The 22454-nt window shown below is 33.2% G+C and overlaps 1 protein-coding gene and 3 pseudogenes across 3 annotated transcripts; 2 read left to right on the top strand and 2 right to left on the bottom strand.

Moving 5' to 3' along the window:
- Nucleotides 1-1531: 1531 nt before the first annotated feature.
- Nucleotides 1532-4192, bottom strand: LOC108851088 (pre-mRNA splicing factor SR-like 1; annotated as a pseudogene).
- Nucleotides 4193-9064: 4872 nt separating this feature from the next.
- On the top strand, nucleotides 9065-17782 carry LOC130494312 (uncharacterized). Of its 3 annotated transcripts, XR_008939509.1 has the most exons (3): nucleotides 9065-9189; nucleotides 9645-9790; nucleotides 17283-17782. XR_008939509.1 is itself a non-coding variant. In XM_056995999.1 (2 exons), exons 1-2 carry the CDS (start codon nucleotides 17190-17192, stop codon nucleotides 17576-17578), a joined length of 303 nt encoding a protein of 100 aa, XP_056851979.1. In that variant the 5' UTR covers nucleotides 16600-17189; the 3' UTR covers nucleotides 17579-17782. The 3 variants fall into 3 exon arrangements, 1 of the variants encoding a protein (XP_056851979.1); XR_008939510.1 differs by lacking the exons at nucleotides 9065-9189; nucleotides 9645-9790 and adding an exon at nucleotides 15576-16593; XM_056995999.1 differs by lacking the exons at nucleotides 9065-9189; nucleotides 9645-9790 and adding an exon at nucleotides 16600-17196.
- Nucleotides 17783-18549: 767 nt separating this feature from the next.
- On the bottom strand, nucleotides 18550-19710 carry LOC130501106 (F-box protein At1g11270-like; annotated as a pseudogene).
- Nucleotides 19711-19714: 4 nt separating this feature from the next.
- Nucleotides 19715-20659, top strand: LOC108851096 (uncharacterized; annotated as a pseudogene).
- Nucleotides 20660-22454: the final 1795 nt, after the last annotated feature.

The following is a 22454-nucleotide window of genomic DNA, read 5'->3' as shown; positions in this document are numbered from 1 at the left end:
GAAAATCATGTAAAATCAAATCGTAAAGGAGTTGAATTTCGTGGAACCCAGAAAAAAAAAAAGTGAAAATTCGATATCAATTGTAGCAAAATTTGAAGCCAATTAATAACACTGGAAGAAGAAAAATTTACCTGAGAGAGATTGAATCCTAAAGGGAAAGGAGATAAACAGTTCGGTTCGTCGGTGAAAACTTTGGACGAAACGACAGTGAACAAATGTTTTTTTTTTGTTCCTTCTTCTTACAGAGTTAAGTCCCACATCGGTTATCTATACAGAAAATAAGGCCTATAAATATATCTTCCTCTACACACCGAATTGTCTTTGGTGACACCATGAGAATTAAGTGGGACGAGAAGAATAGAACTTATTCTTAACACATTTGTATTTACAAATCTCGTGAGAGTAAGTTCTATTCTTCTCGTTCCGCAAATTCTCATATATTTTTTTTCATACTATTAAAACAAAAACTTTGTTTTCCTCACCTAACATTTTGCAATTTACTTTTAACACTAAACCTAAAATCTTTATCTTTACAATAATAGATAATAATATTTTATGAAATATTTGTCAAATATGTTTATTTTTCTTTAAATAATAACAAAATAATATTGTACAAAAATATTTTGATCAGGTTATAAAAATTGTATAAATATTTAAACTATAGCATTTCAAACACTATGCATATTTCAAAATAGAAAATAAAATATTTATGATTTTTTATATACTGAAGAAAATCTTTTATGGCTTGACCATTGAAGTTCAATTCTATTATGCATAAACTGCTTCAAACCATTGTGTATTTTTTGAATTTGTTGCATCATCATCTTGCTACTATATTTGGATGATATGTTAATTGTAGACAACAACTTTGGATATAGTTAAAGAACCGAAAGAGCAGCCTAGCAAATCTTTTTCCATAAATAATATTTGTGTCCAGCAAAACAGATTCAGGGTACATGTGATAAGTGTACGCCAAACACGTTACAGTTTTATAAGTTTTGAGTCGTTTTCTGATCTAGCTACGTTTAGGCCAACTTTGAAGATTTTAGAACTATTTTATTCCCATAACTGTGCACATGTATTTAGCAATGAATGGAAGAATTGCCACCATCGGATTGAAGCTCATATTTTTATACAGGATTGACTCTAGATAAAAAAAATTTTTTGATTATTTATGTTGTTTATAAATATTAAAATTAAATGATCAAACTTTATTACTTTTTTTTATAATTTCAATAATTAGTTAACATAAACTATTATTAGTAATATTATACAGATTATTTGACAAGTGATATTAATTGGTACTTATTTTTTTATTTTAGATTTTACTAAAATAAATAAATGTCGGATATCATCGATTAATCAAATTCTAACAATTTTTTAAAGACTTTATCGGGTAACTGACACGTAAAACCAAACTTAACATATGTTTTTGCAGCATGATTTTACTAAAAACCAAACTTAACATATGTTTTTGCAGAATAAATAAACAAAAAGTTGTAGAGCTCAAAAACAGAGAGCAAACAACAAGTAATATAAAGTCGGAACAATTCAAGATAAAGATCAATTCTGTAACAAATAGTTTGCTGACAAACAGTAAAGTAAAACAACATGCATCATCCAAGACGAAGCATTTCAAGTCCAGAGTTTATTTTAGTTTCACCTCCAAGTTTGCTTGATTGATCACTTCTTCTGAACTTGAATCCCTCCTTGTTCCATATCCTTCATCCCCGCCTTTCTGACTCTACTAGCATCTCCATATAAATCTTTTAGCTTTGCGAGGTTACTGTTAACAGTCGCAGCTGCTGCTTTATCCTTGTTTCCATAGTCTCTTTTAGGAGTTGGCTCACGCTCAATTTGCACACTCCTGCTTCTGCTTCTATCGTCCTCGTAATCACTGCGTCTGCTTCTACTACTTTCATAGTCACGCCTTGATCTCCTATCATTATCATAATCCCCTCTCCCTTTCCCTTTCCCGGTCTCTCTCCCTCTCCCTGTCTCTGTTCGAATAATAGTCTGGGCTCTGGTGGAAGCACGGTGAGGTGCAGGCTGCCCAAATGAAACAGAGAGGGATGCTTTTACTGATGGTGGACGACGGGCAGTGTCTTCAGAGCCACGTGACATGTCTCCGGTTGAACCAGGATGGTTTTGTTGGTAAATTCATCTTCTCACAGGAACCACCGGAATACGTGGAAACAACAACGTATCAAAGTAATACTGCGCAAAAAAAAAAAAAACAAACAAACGAAATCAGATTCAGGAATTATTAACACACTAAAGCATATGGATAAACGATTCTAAAACATAAACTTGTATGGTCAAATTCTAATGGTGAAATTTACATCAAATGAACTTCCAAAACATCTTCACATTCTTCCCTTCAAATATTAATGGAAAAATGAAGTGAACTCTTCTAGCAGATAATCACAGAACGCTCTTCAGAAACATAGCAAAACAAATAAGACATTAATTATTATTATTATTATTATTATTATTATTATTATTATTATCTTGTACTCACCAGTCTAAGCAGCAGATCACGTACGTAAACACCCCATGGTCGTCGTCCTTCCATTTGATCCTGGCGCAAAGTAAATAAATATATTCAATTATTATTCTTGTAAAGCAGTATACCGAAAAGAATCATACACATCCTAACAAAGGTCCAGAAACACTCTACTATATTGGATCCAAACTCTAATTCATGACCACCTCTGGTTTAGAATACTAACAAGAGCTTCTATACTCTAAAATACATATTAAGGAATTAAAGAAAGAAAAAGATGCTAAACTCACACAGAAACTCTACAAGAATCCAGATATGTATGAACAGGCAAATGCTTTACGGCAGGCATATTTCTTGAGAGCTTGATATCTGTAAAATGCCATTCATAATCGTACGGTAATCTAGGAACATGATAAAGAAAGTTACCTCATCATCATCTTTAATGTATGGTTCATACCATGTCCACAGCGTCTTTGCATATCTTAAATATAGGAATCAGACCTGCAAATATAGTAGTAACACGTGTCAGATCCAAATCAGTGAAACATATAAAAACAGATAAGACAAGGTGTTATGACATTGAAGGAACATCGATACAAAATGCAAGACTATAATAACTTCCAGACCAGTAAACCAAGGAAGCAAACGATTGAAGGGAAGAAAAAAAACTCCACATATATCCTAGAACTTTAAATAGACCACCGGTGGCCAACTAAGAGTGAGATCAGTTGCGTGTTTCAATACTGTTAGTGAGGGAGACAGAGTAGCTCAAATTTAAAAAAAAAAGAGACTCAAACCTTGATTTGAAGAAACTGCTAGCAAAGAAAGGTCCTATTAATAACGGTGTGAGCAACACAAAGAAAGAAAGAAAGAAAGGCATCCAACTTTTGTTTTTGGAAGTGAAAATCTGTTAGGAAACACACAAAAACAATTACGTGTAGGCTCATCATACCCCTTCAACGGGGGATTAGTTTCAGATGAGGAACCCAAAGATAAGAAGAGGCTCTCTAATTTATTTTACAAGAAACAAAACAGCACACAAGGGTATATAAATAAATACGCACATGTGTTGCTCTCGTTCTTAGCAACTATATATCTTCCAGGGTTAATATAATGCAAGAAGATGGATTAAGAAGATTGACTCACCGCTCTGATATAAGGAGAATCAGTGTGAGTTGAATTTTAGAGGAGACAATACGCTGTGGAGGGACCACGGCAGTTTCCACCCATCCACGGCTAACGATTTCATCAATGATAAGTCTTGAGACCATAAAGCTCTTTGAAATAGTCAGAAGAAACAATGTTCATCGAAAGAAGAGTGACTCGTATGCTCTTCCATTAGTCTGCCATGAAAATGCTCAGAGAAGACAACGGAAGAATGATAAAACAGTTTAAAGACATATAGAAACAAGAAGAAATCGTTAATCTTACAATTGAAAATCATGTAAAATCAAATCGTAAAGGAGTTGAATTTCGTGGAACCCAGAAAAAAAAAAAGTGAAAATTCGATATCAATTGTAGCAAAATTTGAAGCCAATTAATAACACTGGAAGAAGAAAAATTTACCTGAGAGAGATTGAATCCTAAAGGGAAAGGAGATAAACAGTTCGGTTCGTCGGTGAAAACTTTGGACGAAACGACAGTGAACAAATGTTTTTTTTTTTGTTCCTTCTTCTTACAGAGTTAAGTCCCACATCGGTTATCTATACAGAAAATAAGGCCTATAAATATATCTTCCTCTACACACCGAATTGTCTTTGGTGACACCATGGGAATTAAGTGGGACGGGAAGAATAGAACTTATTCTTAACACATTTGTATTTACAAATCTCGTGAGAGTAAGTTCTATTCTTCTCGTTCCGCAAATTCTCATATATTTTTTTTCATACTATTAAAACAAAAACTTTGTTTTCCTCACCTAACATTTTGCAATTTACTTTTAACACTAAACCTAAAATCTTTATCTTTACAATAATAGATAATAATATTTTATGAAATATTTGTCAAATATGTTTATTTTTCTTTAAATAATAACAAAATAATATTGTACAAAAATATTTTGATCAGGTTATAAAAATTGTATAAATATTTAAACTATAGCATTTCAAACACTATGCATATTTCAAAATAGAAAATAAAATATTTATGATTTTTTATATACTGAAGAAAATCTTTTATGGCTTGACCATTGAAGTTCAATTCTATTATGCATAAACTGCTTCAAACCATTGTGTATTTTTTGAATTTGTTGCATCATCATCTTGCTACTATATTTGGATGATATGTTAATTGTAGACAACAACTTTGGATATAGTTAAAGAACCGAAAGAGCAGCCTAGCAAATCTTTTTCCATAAATAATATTTGTGTCCAGCAAAACAGATTCAGGGTACATGTGATAAGTGTACGCCAAACACGTTACAGTTTTATAAGTTTTGAGTCGTTTTCTGATCTAGCTACGTTTAGGCCAACTTTGAAGATTTTAGAACTATTTTATTCCCATAACTGTGCACATGTATTTAGCAATGAATGGAAGAATTGCCACCATCGGATTGAAGCTCATATTTTTATACAGGATTGACTCTAGATAAAAAAATTTTTTTGATTATTTATGTTGTTTATAAATATTAAAATTAAATGATCAAACTTTATTACTTTTTTTTATAATTTCAATAATTAGTTAACATAAACTATTATTAGTAATATTATACAGATTATTTGACAAGTGATATTAATTGGTACTTATTTTTTTATTTTAGATTTTACTAAAATAAATAAATGTCGGATATCATCGATTAATCAAATTCTAACAATTTTTTAAAGACTTTATCGGGTAACTGACACGTAAAACCAAACTTAAGTTAAATGACTTCCCAGTTAATGTACAGTAAGATATTCTATTTGAAAGAGTGAGAAAATTAAAACCTATAAAAAATAATGAATTATATCTGTGTCTAAAGTTTAGTTAATATGCAACCGGCTTTTGTTTGACTATCTAAAACATGTTTATACAATAAAATCAAATCCAACCAAAAACCGGTATATCGCAGAACCGGTTAGGTAAAGGTCCATATAATTTATATCTTATGTTTATAACAACACTAGTGGTATTCCGGTGCTACGCGCCGGATTTGTATGTTGTGTTCTTACGTGAATCTACGATTCGTTTTTTGTTTTGTGGTTTTAGTAGTAAAAAAATATGTTCAAAACTGCGAAAATGAAAATATGTTGAAAGAAAATAATATTTTTCTAATCTTGTTGATAGTGGTTAACGACCCTAGTGCATTATTTTGTTTAAAGTTGTTTTGTTCAAAGTAGAATAGCATAAGTGGTTGTTACTAATCGATTTAATAAAAATAGAATAAAAAACCGATAATCGTAAAACAATTAATTTAGTTAGAATTTAAACATAGAGTAAAGTTGTTGTTTTATTTAGAAAACATATTTATCTAATCAATTAATAGAATAATTATAAATAATTTAAACTTGTACTAATATATTTAGGTCAAATAATAGAAATATAGAAGAAGTTTCAAATTTTATAAAAAATAAGGGTGAAATCAATTTTTGGTAAAACTATTGGTAAAATTATTGATGATTATATAAATAGATTTTTCAAATTATCATGTTGACTTTTAAAATATAGAGGTGAGAGTTGTATGTGTTGTTGTGTTTCACAAAAAAAAAAGTTTAAAGGAGAGCAATTTTTAACCGTGTGTAGTTTTGTCAATTTTTTTTGGGTCAAAATAGTTTTGTCAATTTGTATATGTATTATCATATAGCAATCTCAGTGGCCTGGTTCCGACCCAACTTATAGCTTCTGTCCCATTTTCTGCTGGACTCGTTCTTGAAATGAAAGATATTCATCAAACTAACCAAATACAAAAAAAAAACATATACACTCCGATATTGAACATATTATTTTCTAAACCCACAGAGATAGCAAAGCATCAAATCCAAATAACATCGTTTTTTAATCACAGAGAGAGAGAAGAGAAACAGTTTCTAATGAGAAAACACCAAAACCACCACAAAGAGCAAGAACAAGATGCAGAATAGAGCCTCCCTCAATGTTCTAGTCTTTTACCGTCTTGTCATCAGCTAGCTGTTTTTGGGAGTAGATGAGAGCAGGGGCGAAGCTACGGTGGCACTCCTGGGTGCAAGTGCACCCATAATGTTTTAAGAATTGTCATGTTACATAGAACATAAATGACTAAATTGGCTCAGTTGGTAGTGGATGCACCCAGTAAATCGTATGGTAAGGTGTTCGATGCACCCACTATAACATTTATTTACATACATAATATATTTTATGAGCATGATGCACCCACTGATTTTTTTCCCTGGCTTCGCCCCTGGATGAGAGCCTGGAAAAGAACCAGTGTTATATGTAACTGCTTAGATTATCAGTTTGCAAACAAAGGATAACAACTATTGGCAAGAACATAAGAAAACACATTAGAAAGGAGATGCAATTTTTTTTGACAAAACCGGAGACAGGAAGAACATAAGAGCTACAAAAAAGTTCAAGAGACTTCCCTAGCAATTCATTCTTTTTAAAAGTCAATAAGTAATTTGTCAATTTTGTTGAACAGGAGGGATGCCTTCTTTCTGCTCACCACAATCCTTGATGTGATCAATAGTGTCAGATTTATGCTGGTGGCCACCACAATGTTTTTGCTCCGACCTGTAGCTTACGTATTTGTTATGGCATGCAAGAGCTAAGGCGGCAAACATGCTAACACGCACGATTACATCCCTGCAAAGATGCAATGATATTGAGGTTCATGAGGATACTTTGGTTCTTGTCGTCTTGAAACTGAACCATCTTCATGTCATCTTCTAAGCGATTCTTCCAGCTCAAGAGCTGAGATTTATCCTCAGGTTGTCTAATCTCGACGTTGTAAGGAAAGAAAGCGGGGACCTCTTCACCTACTTCTTGGAAATTATCTTCAGGTACTAATACCCTTGAGCCAAAAATCAAGACAGGACCAGAGATCTTGTTCAAGGAATCTGGAACAATTTGTAGAATATTTCTGACTCAAGAAGCTCCTCAACGTCGTTTCTGATACAGAGACCACAACTGCGACAACAATTGTGGAACTCCATGGAGTTTGGAAAATACTTGTGAAAAGGTTTGTTTCTTACCTTGTAAAGTGATTGCAGGAAAAGTTTCTCATTCAAGTATAGATTTGTGCTGCGTTTGCTAGAAGCTTAGAAGCCATGACAAAGACAGATGTGAAGCAAACGGACTCAAGAACTTGGAGTTGAATAAAATGTATTTAAGAAGGTATAATTAAGTTATATTTCTAAATCTGTAACAGAACTCGAAGTAGTCGAAGCATTTCTCTAGTGACTTGGAGGAAGACTTGAGCCATCAAAACAGCTGATGTCAGTTTGAAACCGCTGAAAAAACTGAATCTTCACTGAAAATGTCTCAATAAGCGCATCCTGTTAGGCAGGAGTAAATATTAAAATTGAAAAAAAAAAATTCGAAAAAGGAGTTAATAGGAGACAGTGGTAATTACCTTCTTGTCAAGGAGAACCTCAGCAGACAGACTTCAACGGTGGTTGTACAGCTGCCAGCTTTCAAATCGGGAAACAGGATGCTGTATTGCGCCATTGCTGAGTTGGTGATTAGCAGGGATTGTTCTTTCTGATTTCGTATATGTAACGCTGTTCATCGTTGAGAGCAAACATATATATAGGTAGAGCTTCCTGGCGGTTACTTTGGAAGATGCTAAGCTTGATTAAAAGCTAGAGAGTGGGAGTAGTGGTATAAGTGTCCTAAATGCTCAGATTTAAGTAGCAAATAATTGTAAACTGCAGATGTTGCATAGTGTGAGTCGTCGTGATCGGCACTGGTCTATTTTCCAAAGTCAGCAAATGATGAAAGCCCTGAGTACTTCTGGGCTTAAACAAAAAAAAATTAGTATAAAGCCCAACGAAAATAAAACAAAGGGTCACGTCGGTTAAAGTCACAAAATCAATTGGAAATCAAAATTATTAACCTGCCACGTGTCATTATTCCCCCTAGGGAGAAAAAAAAGTCTACTTTATTTATTAAGATTTTGTGGACTACAACCTGTCTATAATTCTATACAGAAACGAGTAGATACACATTTGACTCTACACTAACATTTATTGGACTTAAACCTTCAAATGTGTATTATTTATGTATTATAATCAATTAGGGTATTATTTATTGGACTTAAGTCCAATAAACCTTCATATAACATAAATAATACACTAATTAAAAAAATCATAAGCTCAACCATTTTTTTTCAAACAGTCTAATATAAAATCATTCCATGCGTATAGCGAAGAGCCAGATTTCCCTCCAAATAATGTCGATAAAAGATATTATCAGTAATAAAAAGAAAAGAAAGAGAAAATAGAGTTCCCACTCGATCTCTTGTTTAACGCCACGTGTACTTAATATCTAATCGAACGGCTCTCGTCTGAAAGCCATGGGTCCAAAACAGGGCCGTTTAGCGGAAGTTTGCGTGCTAAAACACAGAAAGAAAATGAAAACTGCAAAATTCAAAAAGCTCTTGATCAGAAGCAAACAAAAACCACCTCTGACAATTGATAAAGAAGAAAAAAAACAATACTTTATCTTGGTCTCTGTTTTCTGTCTTCACGAGAGTGACTTTCTCATTTCGTTGTGACTCTTTCCTTCTGGTTAGTTTATTTCCTTTGATAATCAGTTTTTGGTTGTTGAATATGGTTCCGACAACTTAAATCATCATCGTCTGGTTTGATGTTTTTTCTGGGTTTAGTTAATTGTTCTGGAGATTTGATTCTAAACTGCAAAGAGTGATTGTTTGTTTGGCAAGTTAATTATATTGACAAGAATCAATCTGCCTCTGATTTGTTATAAGATTAGGAACTAAAAATACTTCAACTTCCTTTAAAGCAAAACATCAGATTCTATTGCTCAAAAGTTAGCTTCTTTTTGTTGTTGTGGTGATGAATCTGGTCTTCTCTTTCTCTCTTGAATATCTCATAAAGAGTCTTAACTTTTAATATGATTCATTTTCTTCTATTAATGGGAATCAAATGTTTGCTAAATCTGCCAGATTTATAAATCACATTGATCTTTAACAGATTCTTGTTTATTTGTTATCTTATAACAGAGTTATGGTGTGAAATGATGACAGCAGCAGGAGAAGCAAGAGCAGTGTGGCAAAGAACAGCTAACCGTTACTTTGTCCAAGAAGATGCTAAAAGAGCTCCCAAGCTACCAACCTCTTCCCACTCTTCTTCATCATCAACTAAACAGGTTCAAGAGGATTCTGTCTCTTCTCCTTCTGTTTTTTCATCCACAGAACCAATCATCAGCTTTCATGCCTCTGAATTTCTCTAATCTCATCATTATCAGTATATATTTTAGAGGTATCATCCACATGTGTTTCGTGAATCCTGAGAACATATTGAATCAACCAAGAGATTTTGTGTTAGATTATTGTAGTTTTGGGCCTATAAATCAATTATTAGCGTTAATAGAGAACTGATTAACCAAAACAGAGAAAGAAACACTTACAACACTCATCAGCTTTCATGCCTCTGAAATTTTAGTTTGATATAAAAAGGAGAATCTAGCTAAATATACCTTTCACGTGCCGTTTTCTTGAGCAAATTATGAAGCATGAGTAATGTCTTCTTAGCTATATGGTTTTTTTCATGACCACCGTTATTAATGAATGTGACTAACTCTTAAAGATCAGTGTTTCGTGAATCCTGAGAACATATTGAATCAACCAAGAGATTTGGTGTTAGATTATTGTAGTTTTAATAGAGAACTGATTAACCAAAACAGAGAAAGAAACACTTACAATGCGAACTTCAAAATGATTCGATCCTATTTTGGTCAAAATCCAAATCAATCATCATGTTCCAGAATTTACAATGGATTCAAAATAACAAGATATAACTCAATATTTGCTTCTTTGTATTTTACTCTTTAAAATCCTTATAAATCTATTCAAATCCAAATTCAAATCAAATGCTTAATCAAATCCTTACTATTGAATAACACCTAATTTTGAAATCTATTTTAAAATCACAGAACCAATAACAGTGAATTTGAATACAAATTTTAAAATTATAGAACCAATAACACTAGATTTTGCTTGGATTTTCAAATCCATTAAACTGTAAAAACCAATAACACCCCCTGAAACATGATGATTGATTTGGATTTTGACCAAATGATAATTTTACATACTCGAAAGGTCAACAAAGATTAATGTGTTACTTTTCATCAAGATCATCCTTTATAATCTTTTGACTGATACACATTGTTGAGTTTTAACATATTCTGACCAAATCATACTTATATACAAGAAGAAGAAAAACAATCTTTAAATGTGATCCGCTGGTTCGTGTTTTAATAAGCTAAACGTGGTAATTTTCATTTTTACTATAATCAAGATTCACATATCGGCAGGCCTACCTCACAACACATTAAAACACATGCCCAAATTAGATAAAGTCCACGACCACAAGAATTATTAAGACGGCAACCTTCTAGGTCAGAAGGAGAGTTCAGCGGTCCTGGTTAGTAGTGACTACATGTGTATATTAAATGTGCAGCTCAAACGGGAGAAATAGTTTGGTCACTGCATATTGTTAACGAGATACCGTTGCAGCTTCATGATGGTGTCAAAGTAGTTATGTGCGATACTCTAGCTCCTCATTCAACCTCCCATTGAATCTATAAGTTGCCATGAAGGTATCTTCCAATAACACAATTTAAAAACTGCTGATTAAGATCATATTCACACGATGACAACTCTTCCGAACTTTGTTTTTTCACTTCTTATTGTGTCATCTTATTAAATTGAGTTTGTTCTAGAATATGTAACTTTTAGAAACAGAGGGAATATTTTTTAGATGTTGTTAGAACTCAGTTATGATGGATTTTAATAGAATTCAGTATATCTTTTTAACTAAAACAATTCCTACCTTTTTATCAATATTTTTGAAGGATATCGAGAATGGATATATTTTCCATCAAAGTAATTGCATACTTAAATTCCACTACTTGATTCAAATTCCAATTTTCAATAACACTTCCTACATGTGTAGCTCAAACGGGAGAAATAGTTTGGTGACTTGTACAGTTGCACTATATGTGTACGTCAATATTTTGGTGTGTACACACATACATGCACATATATATGTATAAGGCTATGAAGCAGTGTCAAGGAGTCTTGAGTTGACCTTAATACAGTTTAATAAGATTATGAAATTTCTGATGACTTTCATAAACAACCTGCCCGCGATTGTATTACGTAGTAGATTATGTTATCTTGAGGTTTTTTATTGAACTGCGCCATAATTTTTGACACATACGGAATGATTTGAATCATTAAACCCATCATTATTTATTCCTAATAATATTAAGTTAAGAGGAGCTAGGGTCCATTTTCTATAGAACTTAGTTCTATGGTTTTATTATCCCTACTTATGATGAATATATAGTTGCTGACATAAAGGATCTTATTAGAAAATCGTAATTGTTTAACTTCTTATGGATCACATAATAAACTAAAAAGTATCTAATGGACAGAGATTGAGGGGATGATCTATTTATATAAAGTTAAGTTTAATCTCTCCTAAGCCTATCCACCTAGGATGCCACGCTGGAAACTAGCTCTCTGTGTGCTTGACACGTGTTATGGACGAAAACTTTGCGTTTTGTGTTTGACTAGCTTAGGGTTTCATTGTTATTTTTCCGACTCCTCAATATCCCCGTTTCCGCTATCTCTGCAAATACAATGTTTTTCCCTGAGATCTCTAAACCTTCCATTTAGTTCAACATTTTCCTCTTAGTTTCACCAATCAAGAATTTGTCATTAAACTCAATAACGATGTCGACCTCTCCCTTTCCCCATGTCAAACCTATATATTGGAGAGGCTTATGAGTCGGATGAACCTTCACCATCACTCTCATTTGAACTTCTTAATCAATAGTAGAAAGATTGTTCGATAATGTCTTCTTCCGGTGTTGTTGTTCGATCATCGGTCGGTGCTCTCCACTTCGGTAGATTGTCGCAGTTAATTGTTGCTCCGCTTCTCCGTTTTTGTTACTCGAAAACCTTCAAGAAGCATGATGAGGATCACTCTGCTTCTCCTTGATGAGAAGGTATTGTATCTACAAGCATCTTATATTTGATCTTAATTTTTTTCTTTTAAGGCCATTGCTCTAAATCTTTAAATTTTGAATCATCCTTTATGTGGACACTCTATGACTGAAAATTCTCCAATAAATGTTCACTCAGTTCTCCCCGTTAAGACCCATGATGATGATATCATGTTAAGGCTTGAATCGTCGATGTTCTCCAGAAAAATGGCTGGTCTTTACAGCAGGGAATTTGACAAATCCAAGACCTCTCTCTGGTGCATCAGGTAGGAAAGTTTCAGCAAAAGTCACTGAGGCCATCGGGTACGAAATACTCTTACTCACTCGGGACTAGAACAATACAAAAGTTTCAGTAAACATCACAACTTGATGCACTTTTTCCCATGTTCTCTGTAGAGTTGGCTGTTGACGATAGCGATAACAGTGCTACGTTTGTGGTGTTCTATACAGAGAACCAAACAGACCAACAAAGAAGCACCAGACTGACTCTTGAAGACGATGATCTAGAAGCCCTAAAGAACTTCCCGCTGATATTGAACGCGTCAGCGATCCGTCTCCCTCCGCCCGAAGAGACCTTCACATCTCTTATTACAAAGCTCTCTGCCTTTTGGAGACACCCAACCTCCCCCGAGAAGCATAACGTCAACGCCATCTCTTTCCAATGGTATGATGCCTTCAAGCAAAACCAAAAAGCCACTCAGCAGAACATTTATCTTGAGAAAGCAGGTTTAATTTTTATGTATTTTAGTTTTACTGGAACAAAAAGATTGAGAGATGAAAACATTTGACTTTGGTTTAGATACTGAAACATTAGATAAGACTTTTGTAAAACCAACACTTGGTTCAGCCTTTTCATGATTGGTTAAATGTAGGCAACAGAGGAGGTGGTGTCTTTTTTATCAGAGGAAGAGACAAGGGCCAGAAGTAATTAAATTATTGAGAACGATGATATGCAGCAGCTGCTGAGACTCTTTAGCATGAGTGGTGGTGGTGGTGGTGGCCCGCAAACTCCAATGAACATGGGGGAAGATGGGTTTGGATTCCACTCTTTTGGTCAGTCTTCTTCAAGTTACGAGAATGCTATGTAGATCTTAGGATACTTATCTTCATAGCTATTGTCTGTGTTTGATTGCACTAAAATCTAATGTGCATGACCAGTTTGCAAGATTACTATGGAACATACTAGGGAATGTTCTTAGCCAAGCTCATGAACAGGCAGGCTGGTTTTTGTTGATTTTCTTTATGGAATTGGAATTCTTTTCTGGCTTCACTTAGTTCTTCATGATTTACTAAGCATATAATACACCAGTTCCCTCCTGATAGGGTGACACACTAGAGCTTTCTTAGGCCATCCTTAATGGAGGATTATTTTGCATGTGCTTGAGCTTTAAATAATAGGATAAAATGAAAAAATAGGTTAAGATCAGTTTGAAAGTGCTTGAACAAGATCTGTGCTTATTTGTGTTCTTCTTCTTCTCTCTCACCACTCCACGAACCACTAAACTAAATATATTATTTTTACTCTAAGCACACCCATTAAAAATCTCCCTTTAAGGATGCCCTTAGGCTTACATGTATGTGTGCTTACTATGGACTCAATTTGTATGATGTATTATATTTGTGAGTGACGGAGCCTTTGAATAGGCTTTGTGCGTGTCTTCTTATATGTCGGATGCGGTAGTCCTTTTCCCAGCTTTAATAGGAAAGAAGTGGGCATAACAAAACAGAAGACATTGTACAATCAGCTGATGCTTAGTGCCTGTTCGTGGTATGTTGTTCGGAAACAAGCAGCCACGGTCGACGTCAAAGTGTCTTATACAGAGAGTCCTGTTTATTGTTTTTTTTTGTATTTTTTGTTTGTGAGAATAAGATTTACGAACATATATTTGTGACGTGCGTGTAACATGTGCCTGTCCCATTCACATTTTTTGTAGATTTGTTATAGTGCTTACATTTAAATATGACATTGTTATTTGTGTAAAATATATTAATAAAATATCGACTATTACATAAATAATACTATAATCAATTATACATTTTACCTCAAATAAAATTTCAGTAATAATCTATCGTAAAATTTATTAAATTTACAATCAAAACAATGAATATTAATAAATTAAAATTTAAAAATTATATTATGAAAATTAATCAGTAACATATTTTCAACTAATCAGTAACATTTATTTCAAAAACTATAATCATTTATATTAAAAATGGTTTAATTGATTTTCAAATATCGATTTTTTATAAAATAAAAAGTTATAGCAAACATGTATATTTTTATTATCTTGGTAAAATATATTAATTAAAATATAATAATTACATAAATAATTCTATAATTAATTATATCTTTTAACTCAAACAAAAATTAAACAATAATCTACTGTAAAAACTAAATTTAGTAGTATTCCACTAAAGCATATAAAATTTAACAAAAAAATGTCTATTTATTTACAAATTTGCTTCTTTCCTACTAACAAAAATGAAAAAAAAAATCTCTGGATTATTTATGGTCATCCAATTCGAGAAAGTCACAAGAAATGATGTAATACTACATCCATTTAATATATAATTAAAACATAGATTACTCAACAAAAGCAAATAACCTTAAACCTTTTAACAAGAAAAGAAATTATATTTTTAAAAATAATAAGTAATATTTATTTTAAAAAATCATAACTACTTTTTAGATAACATATGTTTTGTTTAGTTTTCAAGTACAATAACCTGTCAAAATTTAACTAATATGTATATTTTCAAATAATAAATTTATATTAAATATTTATTTTAATTACTTAAATTATTTGTTAATTTTCATCCCGCCCGCAGGGCGGGCCGATCCTAGTTGGTAATATATGTGAGTGCTCCACACAGCCATAAATTTCTCTAAAGTAATAAAACCAAAATAATCAAGCTTTATTAATAAAATCCAAAGTTACAGCCCAAAATTTTTAAAAGGAAATATATTGACTATAGAAATTAAATTTTCTACAGCTTTTATCAAATGCTTTAAAAAATATTCAAAGTCAAAAAAATAAAACCAAAACAAAAATCTTACAGTCTATTTTTCAAAACAAAAAATCTAAAGCTACAAGCAACAACCAATCAACCCCTAAATCACTTGAAGAAACTTTGCCTTACATAACGTTCTATCACTAGGCGATGCCCACTATTTACATTCTATGTACCTACCTATCAAATCTATTCTAAACCAAATTAACATTTAAAGATATAATTTATATTTTCAAGAACTATAGGTAATTAGTACATGAGAATGACTTTTACTAATATCAACATGTAAGAACTTATTAAAGTTAATTACTAATTAGGAGATATACACTAAGCGTAGACGCTTAACTTTAATTTACTTTCTTATTTTTATATCTAGTTTATAAAAAATATGTATGATCATACCAACAGTATAAATTAAAAAAGAACGATCATCTAACCAAATTTGAAAAAAAAGAGTCTAACAACACCATTAATTAGGACATATATAAAACCTATTATATAATGCGTGATGAGTATAGTGAAGAGCCAGATTTCTCTCCAAATAATCTCGATAAGAAGTATTATCCGTAAAAAAAAAAAAAAGAGTTCCCACTCGATTTTTTTGGTTTAACGCCACGTGTGCATAATATCTAATCGAACAGCTCTCTTGTCTGAAAGCAATGGGCAAATCTGTGGAACCCAAAGACTCTGACACGAAACTATGGGTCCTAAAACAGCGTCGTTTAGCGGAAGCTTGCGTACTAAAACACAGAAAAAAAAAACGAAAACTGCAAGGATTCAAAAAAGCTCTTAATCAGAAGCAAACAAAAACCACCTCTGACAGTTGAATTTTTTTTAGATAAAAAAGCCTCTATCTTCTTTGTTTTTGGTTACTGTTTTCACGAGAGTGTCTTCTCTATTCGTTGTTACTCTTTCCTTTCCTTCTGGTTAGTTTTATTTCTCATTGAAATTCTGCAAATAATTGTTTTTTCAATGATAAGTTTTCAGTTTTTAGTTGGATGAATATGGTTCCGACAACTTAGATCATCATCGAGTTTGATGTTTTTTTCTTTCTGTGTTTAGTTAATTTATTAGAGGATTTGATTCTAAACTGCAAAGAGTGATTGTTTGGTTGGTAAGTTAAATAATGTTGACAAGAATCAATCTGCCTTTGATTGGTTATTAAGATTAGGAACTAATACTTCAACTTCCTTTAAAGCAAAACATCAGATTCTATTGTTCAAAAAGTTTTGGTGATGGATCTTGTTGTCTTGTAATAAAGATTCCAACTTTGATTATGATAAGGGGCGAACCCAGAATTATTTTTATGTGGGGTCATAGTGTGGGTAAAATTTTGTCAAAAACAAAAATATTAAGAAATGAAGTCACTGAGGGGTTTCGATCCCAGGTTTGCGGGTTCAGCACCAAGCTTCCTAACCAAATACGCTACTGTCAACTATCGATTTTATAATATATTTGTGGTGTCATATGACACCATAACTCTTAACGTGGGTCCGCCACTGATTATGATTCATTGTCTTCTATGAATGGTAATCAAATGTTATCTAATCTGCCTGATTTATGAGTCACATTGATCTTTAATTGATTCTTGTTTATTTGTTATCTAATATAACAGAGTTATGGTGTGAAATGATGGCAGCAGCAGAAGCAAGAGCAGTGTGGCAAAGAACAGCCAACCGTTACTTTGTCCAAGAAGACTCTAAAAGAGCTCCCAAGCTAACAACCTCTTCCCACTCTTCTTCATCATCAACGAAACAGGTTCAAGAAGATCCTGTCTCTTCTCCTCCTCCTGTTGTTCGTCCACAGAACCAACCATCTTCTCCAGGTTTCATGCCTCTGAATATTCCTCTTCTGTTGGGTCATCACATTCAAGAAGATTTGCTCCTGGGATGGACTGTTGGATGGATGTAGTTGATATCTTTGTAGTTCAAAGCGAAGAGGAGAATAGAGAGAGACCTGGAAAGTTTTGTTTTTTTTTCTTTGAAAAATGTAACTCTTCTTGAAATGAGTTTTTTAAGATTTACTTGTATTGTAATGCTGCAGCTTATGGATTTGGTTAAATGAGAGAATGTAATTTGTTGTAAGAATTTTGTTAAATATTGTGTGTTTATAATATCTCAAAGACATCATCATATGAAAAGATCTTTCATGCATGCATGTAAGTGCATCTCCTAACTGAACCCAAAAAGAAGGTGCATCTCCATATTGATCATTTTTTACCGCTCGGTAAAAGGAAAGGTAGAAGTAAATTTTCATTTCCATGTTCACTTAATAACGTGGATCGTCCGGGCCCGATTGGAAAGGTATAAACAAAATATTACCTTGCTAGAAAGCTTCGGGATATTAATACAAAACAATATATTTACGTGAATGGCACCACCTAACCGTAAGCCACAATTGTCATGGATGTTCCCGTGGAAAAAGGAGGACTTTGTGAAGAGCTAAGAAGCCTTGAGAACGGAGAGCGATCGTGATAAGAATAATATGTAAGGAAAATATGGCTATCAAGCTGGTACTTGCATAACAGTTGGAAAAAAAATGTCAAAATCATGCAACCACACAATAATTCTAAGATTCACATAATATGATACTGCAGCGAAGCGAAGCATATATCAGATAAAACGGTTACACACAGGAGGTTCATATATAGTTGGAAATCATATAAACTAAAGCATTAGGAAGCAGAGTATTTTATTTAGTAACAGTATACAAGGGATCCAAGTTCCATGTTATCATGAATGTGGAAACTTTATAAAGTAACGCTGAATATATATAGTAAGAAGACAAAGTAGACAAGATCAAGGTCACATTAAAGTGCATAAGATGTTAATTAATTCCAATGGTTCATCGGTAATTCGGTAAAAAAGAAAAGAAAGAGAAAACTAGTTTGATAAAGCAGAAAACAAACTTTCGAAGTAACAAACAGAAACAAAGGATTGTTATCTGTGAATACTAACTCATAAGATTTGGTATGGAGATCATGTATCACCAGTGGTTCCTTACGATGACAACGACCACGAATTAATAACTTGTTCTTCTCTAAAACTGCTATCGTTAAGAGTGAGGTTCCTCCACACCAACGAAGAGGTTTACTGATATCTATCGTAAACATTTTCTTCCACGTATTGATGTTACCGCCTGAAGAATCTAACAACCATATATCTTGGATGGGCCAGTTACTCTCGGATACACTCAAGCAGTTATCGAGGATGCACATGGTGAATCTGAAAGGATCATGTACATGGGAAAAGGGAGCTTTACAGATAACTTGGAAAGTTTCAGTGTGAAGATCGAAAGATAATACTTTGGTTTCTTCACAGTCAGTTAACCAATAAAGGGACCCATCTACGTACAGAGGAGCATGGCGAACAATTATTCGATAAGGAGAAGCAGGGTGAACGTACCTCCAAGTGTTCATGCTAAAGTCGAAAACTTCACAAGTAGTAACGTTGTCTAGGCCAAATTCAGATGAATTATATAAAAAAACTGGCTTGTATGTACCCCTTAGTTTGTCTTTACCGAATCCAAGCTTATGATATGAGCTATACGATGTTTTTGCATCCCTGACGATGCAGAGCTGTTGAATTCTGGCAAGAGGTAAACTTTGATGCCACCTAGTGGCGGGATTCACCACCACGACACAGACACTCGGGACGTACTTGGTGTAGAAGCATATTAGACCGTCACATGTATTTTGGCAGACCGACGTGCATGAAGTAGGGAAACAGACCGTATAAGCTATTGATGATCCAAACATAAATCTTCGAGCATCTGTAGGCAGGCACCCATCATTATGTGCATAGTGAACGAAAAGTATATCCGGATCTCGTGATCGCCTACGATGGCCCAACTGTCTTTCCTGGAAACGTTGGGTCTGGATTGTCAATTTCCACGTCTTTGATACAGACCTTAATCTCAGTAGAGACTTGACCGGAAGTCTCTCTAGTATGAGCTCTACAACATCGTGCGGTACGTAGCAATTCTACACTCGAGCGACATCTTTCCAGCATTGTATCTCGTGTCAGATTGATCAAGACAGTCATACAAATGTTTTTGAAAAGGTAAACTTTCAATATTCTATATATACGAGCTGAGCACCCTGTCCAAGCTAGGTTTTTGAAAAATAGAAATTTCTAATTTTCTACAAGGAAAAAGGGAAAACTCCATGACTCTTCCTTTCCTTGTTTCGGCTAATTAACTTTATACAATATAATTACTAGATTTTCTTGGTAATTAACTTTATACAATATAATTCCTTTGCTTTCCTTGGTAATTAACTTTATACAATATAATTCCTTTCCTTTCCTTGGTAAGATATTATCTCTGAGTCTTATTTGAGCAAGTCTGAGTTATTAGAAGCGCTGAGGCGTGTTCTCAGACTAGAGCTAGGGAAGCTGAAACATGGCTAAAGAAGCTTGCGCGGAGAAAGAGGACTTGGTGAATCTCTTGTTCAAGAGAAAGCGTCAGAGCTTTTCGGGTATAAGCAGTTGATGCAACTGCTTCAGCTTGAAGCGCTATACCTCCAAATCAAGAACAAGAAGATTGAGAAAAGCAAGGAGCAGCCACCTTGGAGCAATTCGCAAGCAAGAGAAGAGGGGAGAAAGAGAAGAAGCAAAAGAGGTAAACCGAATGGTCTGTTTGGTTTAGCATTGGGGATGAGTCTAGTTGGTGCTGGTTTGCTCCTGGGATGGACTGTTGGATGGATGCAGATTCTATCTTTCTAGTTCAAAGTGAAGAGAAGAAGAGAGACCTGGAAAGTTTTTTTTTTTAAATATCACTCTTCTTGAAATGAGTTTTAAGATTTACTTTGTAATGCTGCAGCAGCTTATGGATTTGGTTAAATGAGAGAATTGTAAATTGTTGCAAGGAATTTTTTGTTAATATTGTGTGTTTTCTAGTTTGAGATTATCTTAAAGAAATCAAATGTTAAGATCTTTCATGTAAAAGCATCTGCATATGTTCAATTCTTAGCAGCTATAAAATCTTTTCTTCCATGTACCAAAAAAAGAGAGTTTAATGTCACATTTGTTTCATTTGTAGAGACTTGTTCTTAGCTAACATTTCATTTGTGATTTGTTATAAGATTAGGAACTAATTCCTCAACTTCGTTTAAAGCAAAACATCAGTTTCTCTTGTTCAAAAAGTTTGTTTTGAACATGTTCTGTTAGCAGAAGTGTCATTTACATCTTCTCATCTTGTTTGTTTTGTAAGGACTCTTTCTGCCAGATGTAGTGAGGCCTCTCTTAGATTCTCTTGAGGCTTCCAAACAAGTTAAAGCCCCTCCACTTACCCATGTATGTGTACAGTATATATCTCTCTGAAATTTTCTTTTTAGCAGCTTCTTAGTTGGATGGTTAAATTGTGTTTGTTGTGTGTTGTAACATAACATTATTTCCATGTTTTGTGATTTGTTTGGTTTATGTATGTCTCTCTCGAAATGTATATTCTTTCCTTCATGGACGATCACGTTTTGTTGGTTTCAAAAGCAAGGATTGGGCATAAGATCGACTTGTTAGTTAACCCATTGTTTATTGCTTGATTATGCATTAGCCAAAACAATATTTCCGTCAGGTATTTACTTAGGTCCAATTTGCTTTTTTTGCAGGTTATTGCTGGTGTCACTGGAAAGAAACAGAGCTAATCCAAACCAATGATTTTTCCCATGCTTTCTTACATTCAGATTCCTTTTCTTGTCTTTTTTGTCTTTTAACTCTTTCTAGTCACTGATGAAATAAACTAGACTCAGTGTTTTTTTTTGTTCTGAAACTTATATAAAGGCATATGTCAGTAAGTACATACTCTTTGTTCATCCCCCTTTTTTATCACATGTATTCATTTATTAATGGCAAATCAAAAAGCTTGAAACTTCTGTTGCCACATGATACATACAGCACAAAGATATTAATTTTACATTGTGATTGAAATCGCTAGTCTTACATACACTCTTATTAGTAGCTCTTTTACATCAACCTGATCCTCAATAGGTAGACAAAAAGATTAATTGGCCGTAAGCCCATTACTTTGTCATATTTGCCCCTTGGTGTTGGGCTTTTAGTTGTAAGTTTTTGTCGGGCCTTGAGCTTGTATCTTCTGGGTTTCGACCTTATATTTATTGGGCTTCGGGCCCTTAATATAATTCTAATTTGGGAGAAAAAAAGCTCATACACAACATGTTCTAAAACACGTTAATGAAAACAATGAAATAGAAAACATTTACATTTGTATGCAGTTTGGTTAATTTTAGTTTCCAGATTATTAATTGTTACGGTACATTAATCTTATTTTAGTTAAATTTCTTTTGGTTCTTTCTAACTTATTTAAAGTAAATTATTTAATATGATAGGTTATAAAACTCAAGTATAATTCTGCTAGAATTGTTGTCAAAAAAAATCTGCTAGAATTTTAATACTTATTCATTTATAACACTATTAATCTATAATAATATATTCAAATAGCATAAATAAAAATTTCTGACAAATATTTTTTTTTATAGACAGCTCAATAAATGCTAAAATAACTTACAAAACATAATTAGTAAAACACTAAAATTATAGACAATTTCATTATAAATTGAAAATCTAATACAAACAAAAACAAACATATATTATAAAATATCATTTGTTGTTACATAATATATACTAACACATTATTGAAACTATTTAACTATTACTTTAAAATATAATTTATTACAATTTTATCATATTACATTATTGATTTAACCTGGGGATGGGTGTATTAATCTATTATCGGAAGAATTAGTTATTCTAATAATATTAAAATCTGATAC

Source organism: Raphanus sativus, unplaced genomic scaffold (assembly GCF_000801105.2).
Source record: "Raphanus sativus cultivar WK10039 unplaced genomic scaffold, ASM80110v3 Scaffold0099, whole genome shotgun sequence".
Lineage (NCBI taxonomy): Eukaryota > Viridiplantae > Streptophyta > Magnoliopsida > Brassicales > Brassicaceae > Raphanus > Raphanus sativus.
The sequence above is the reverse complement of the archived record's forward strand: the minus strand, read 5'-3'. Positions and strand labels throughout refer to the sequence as shown.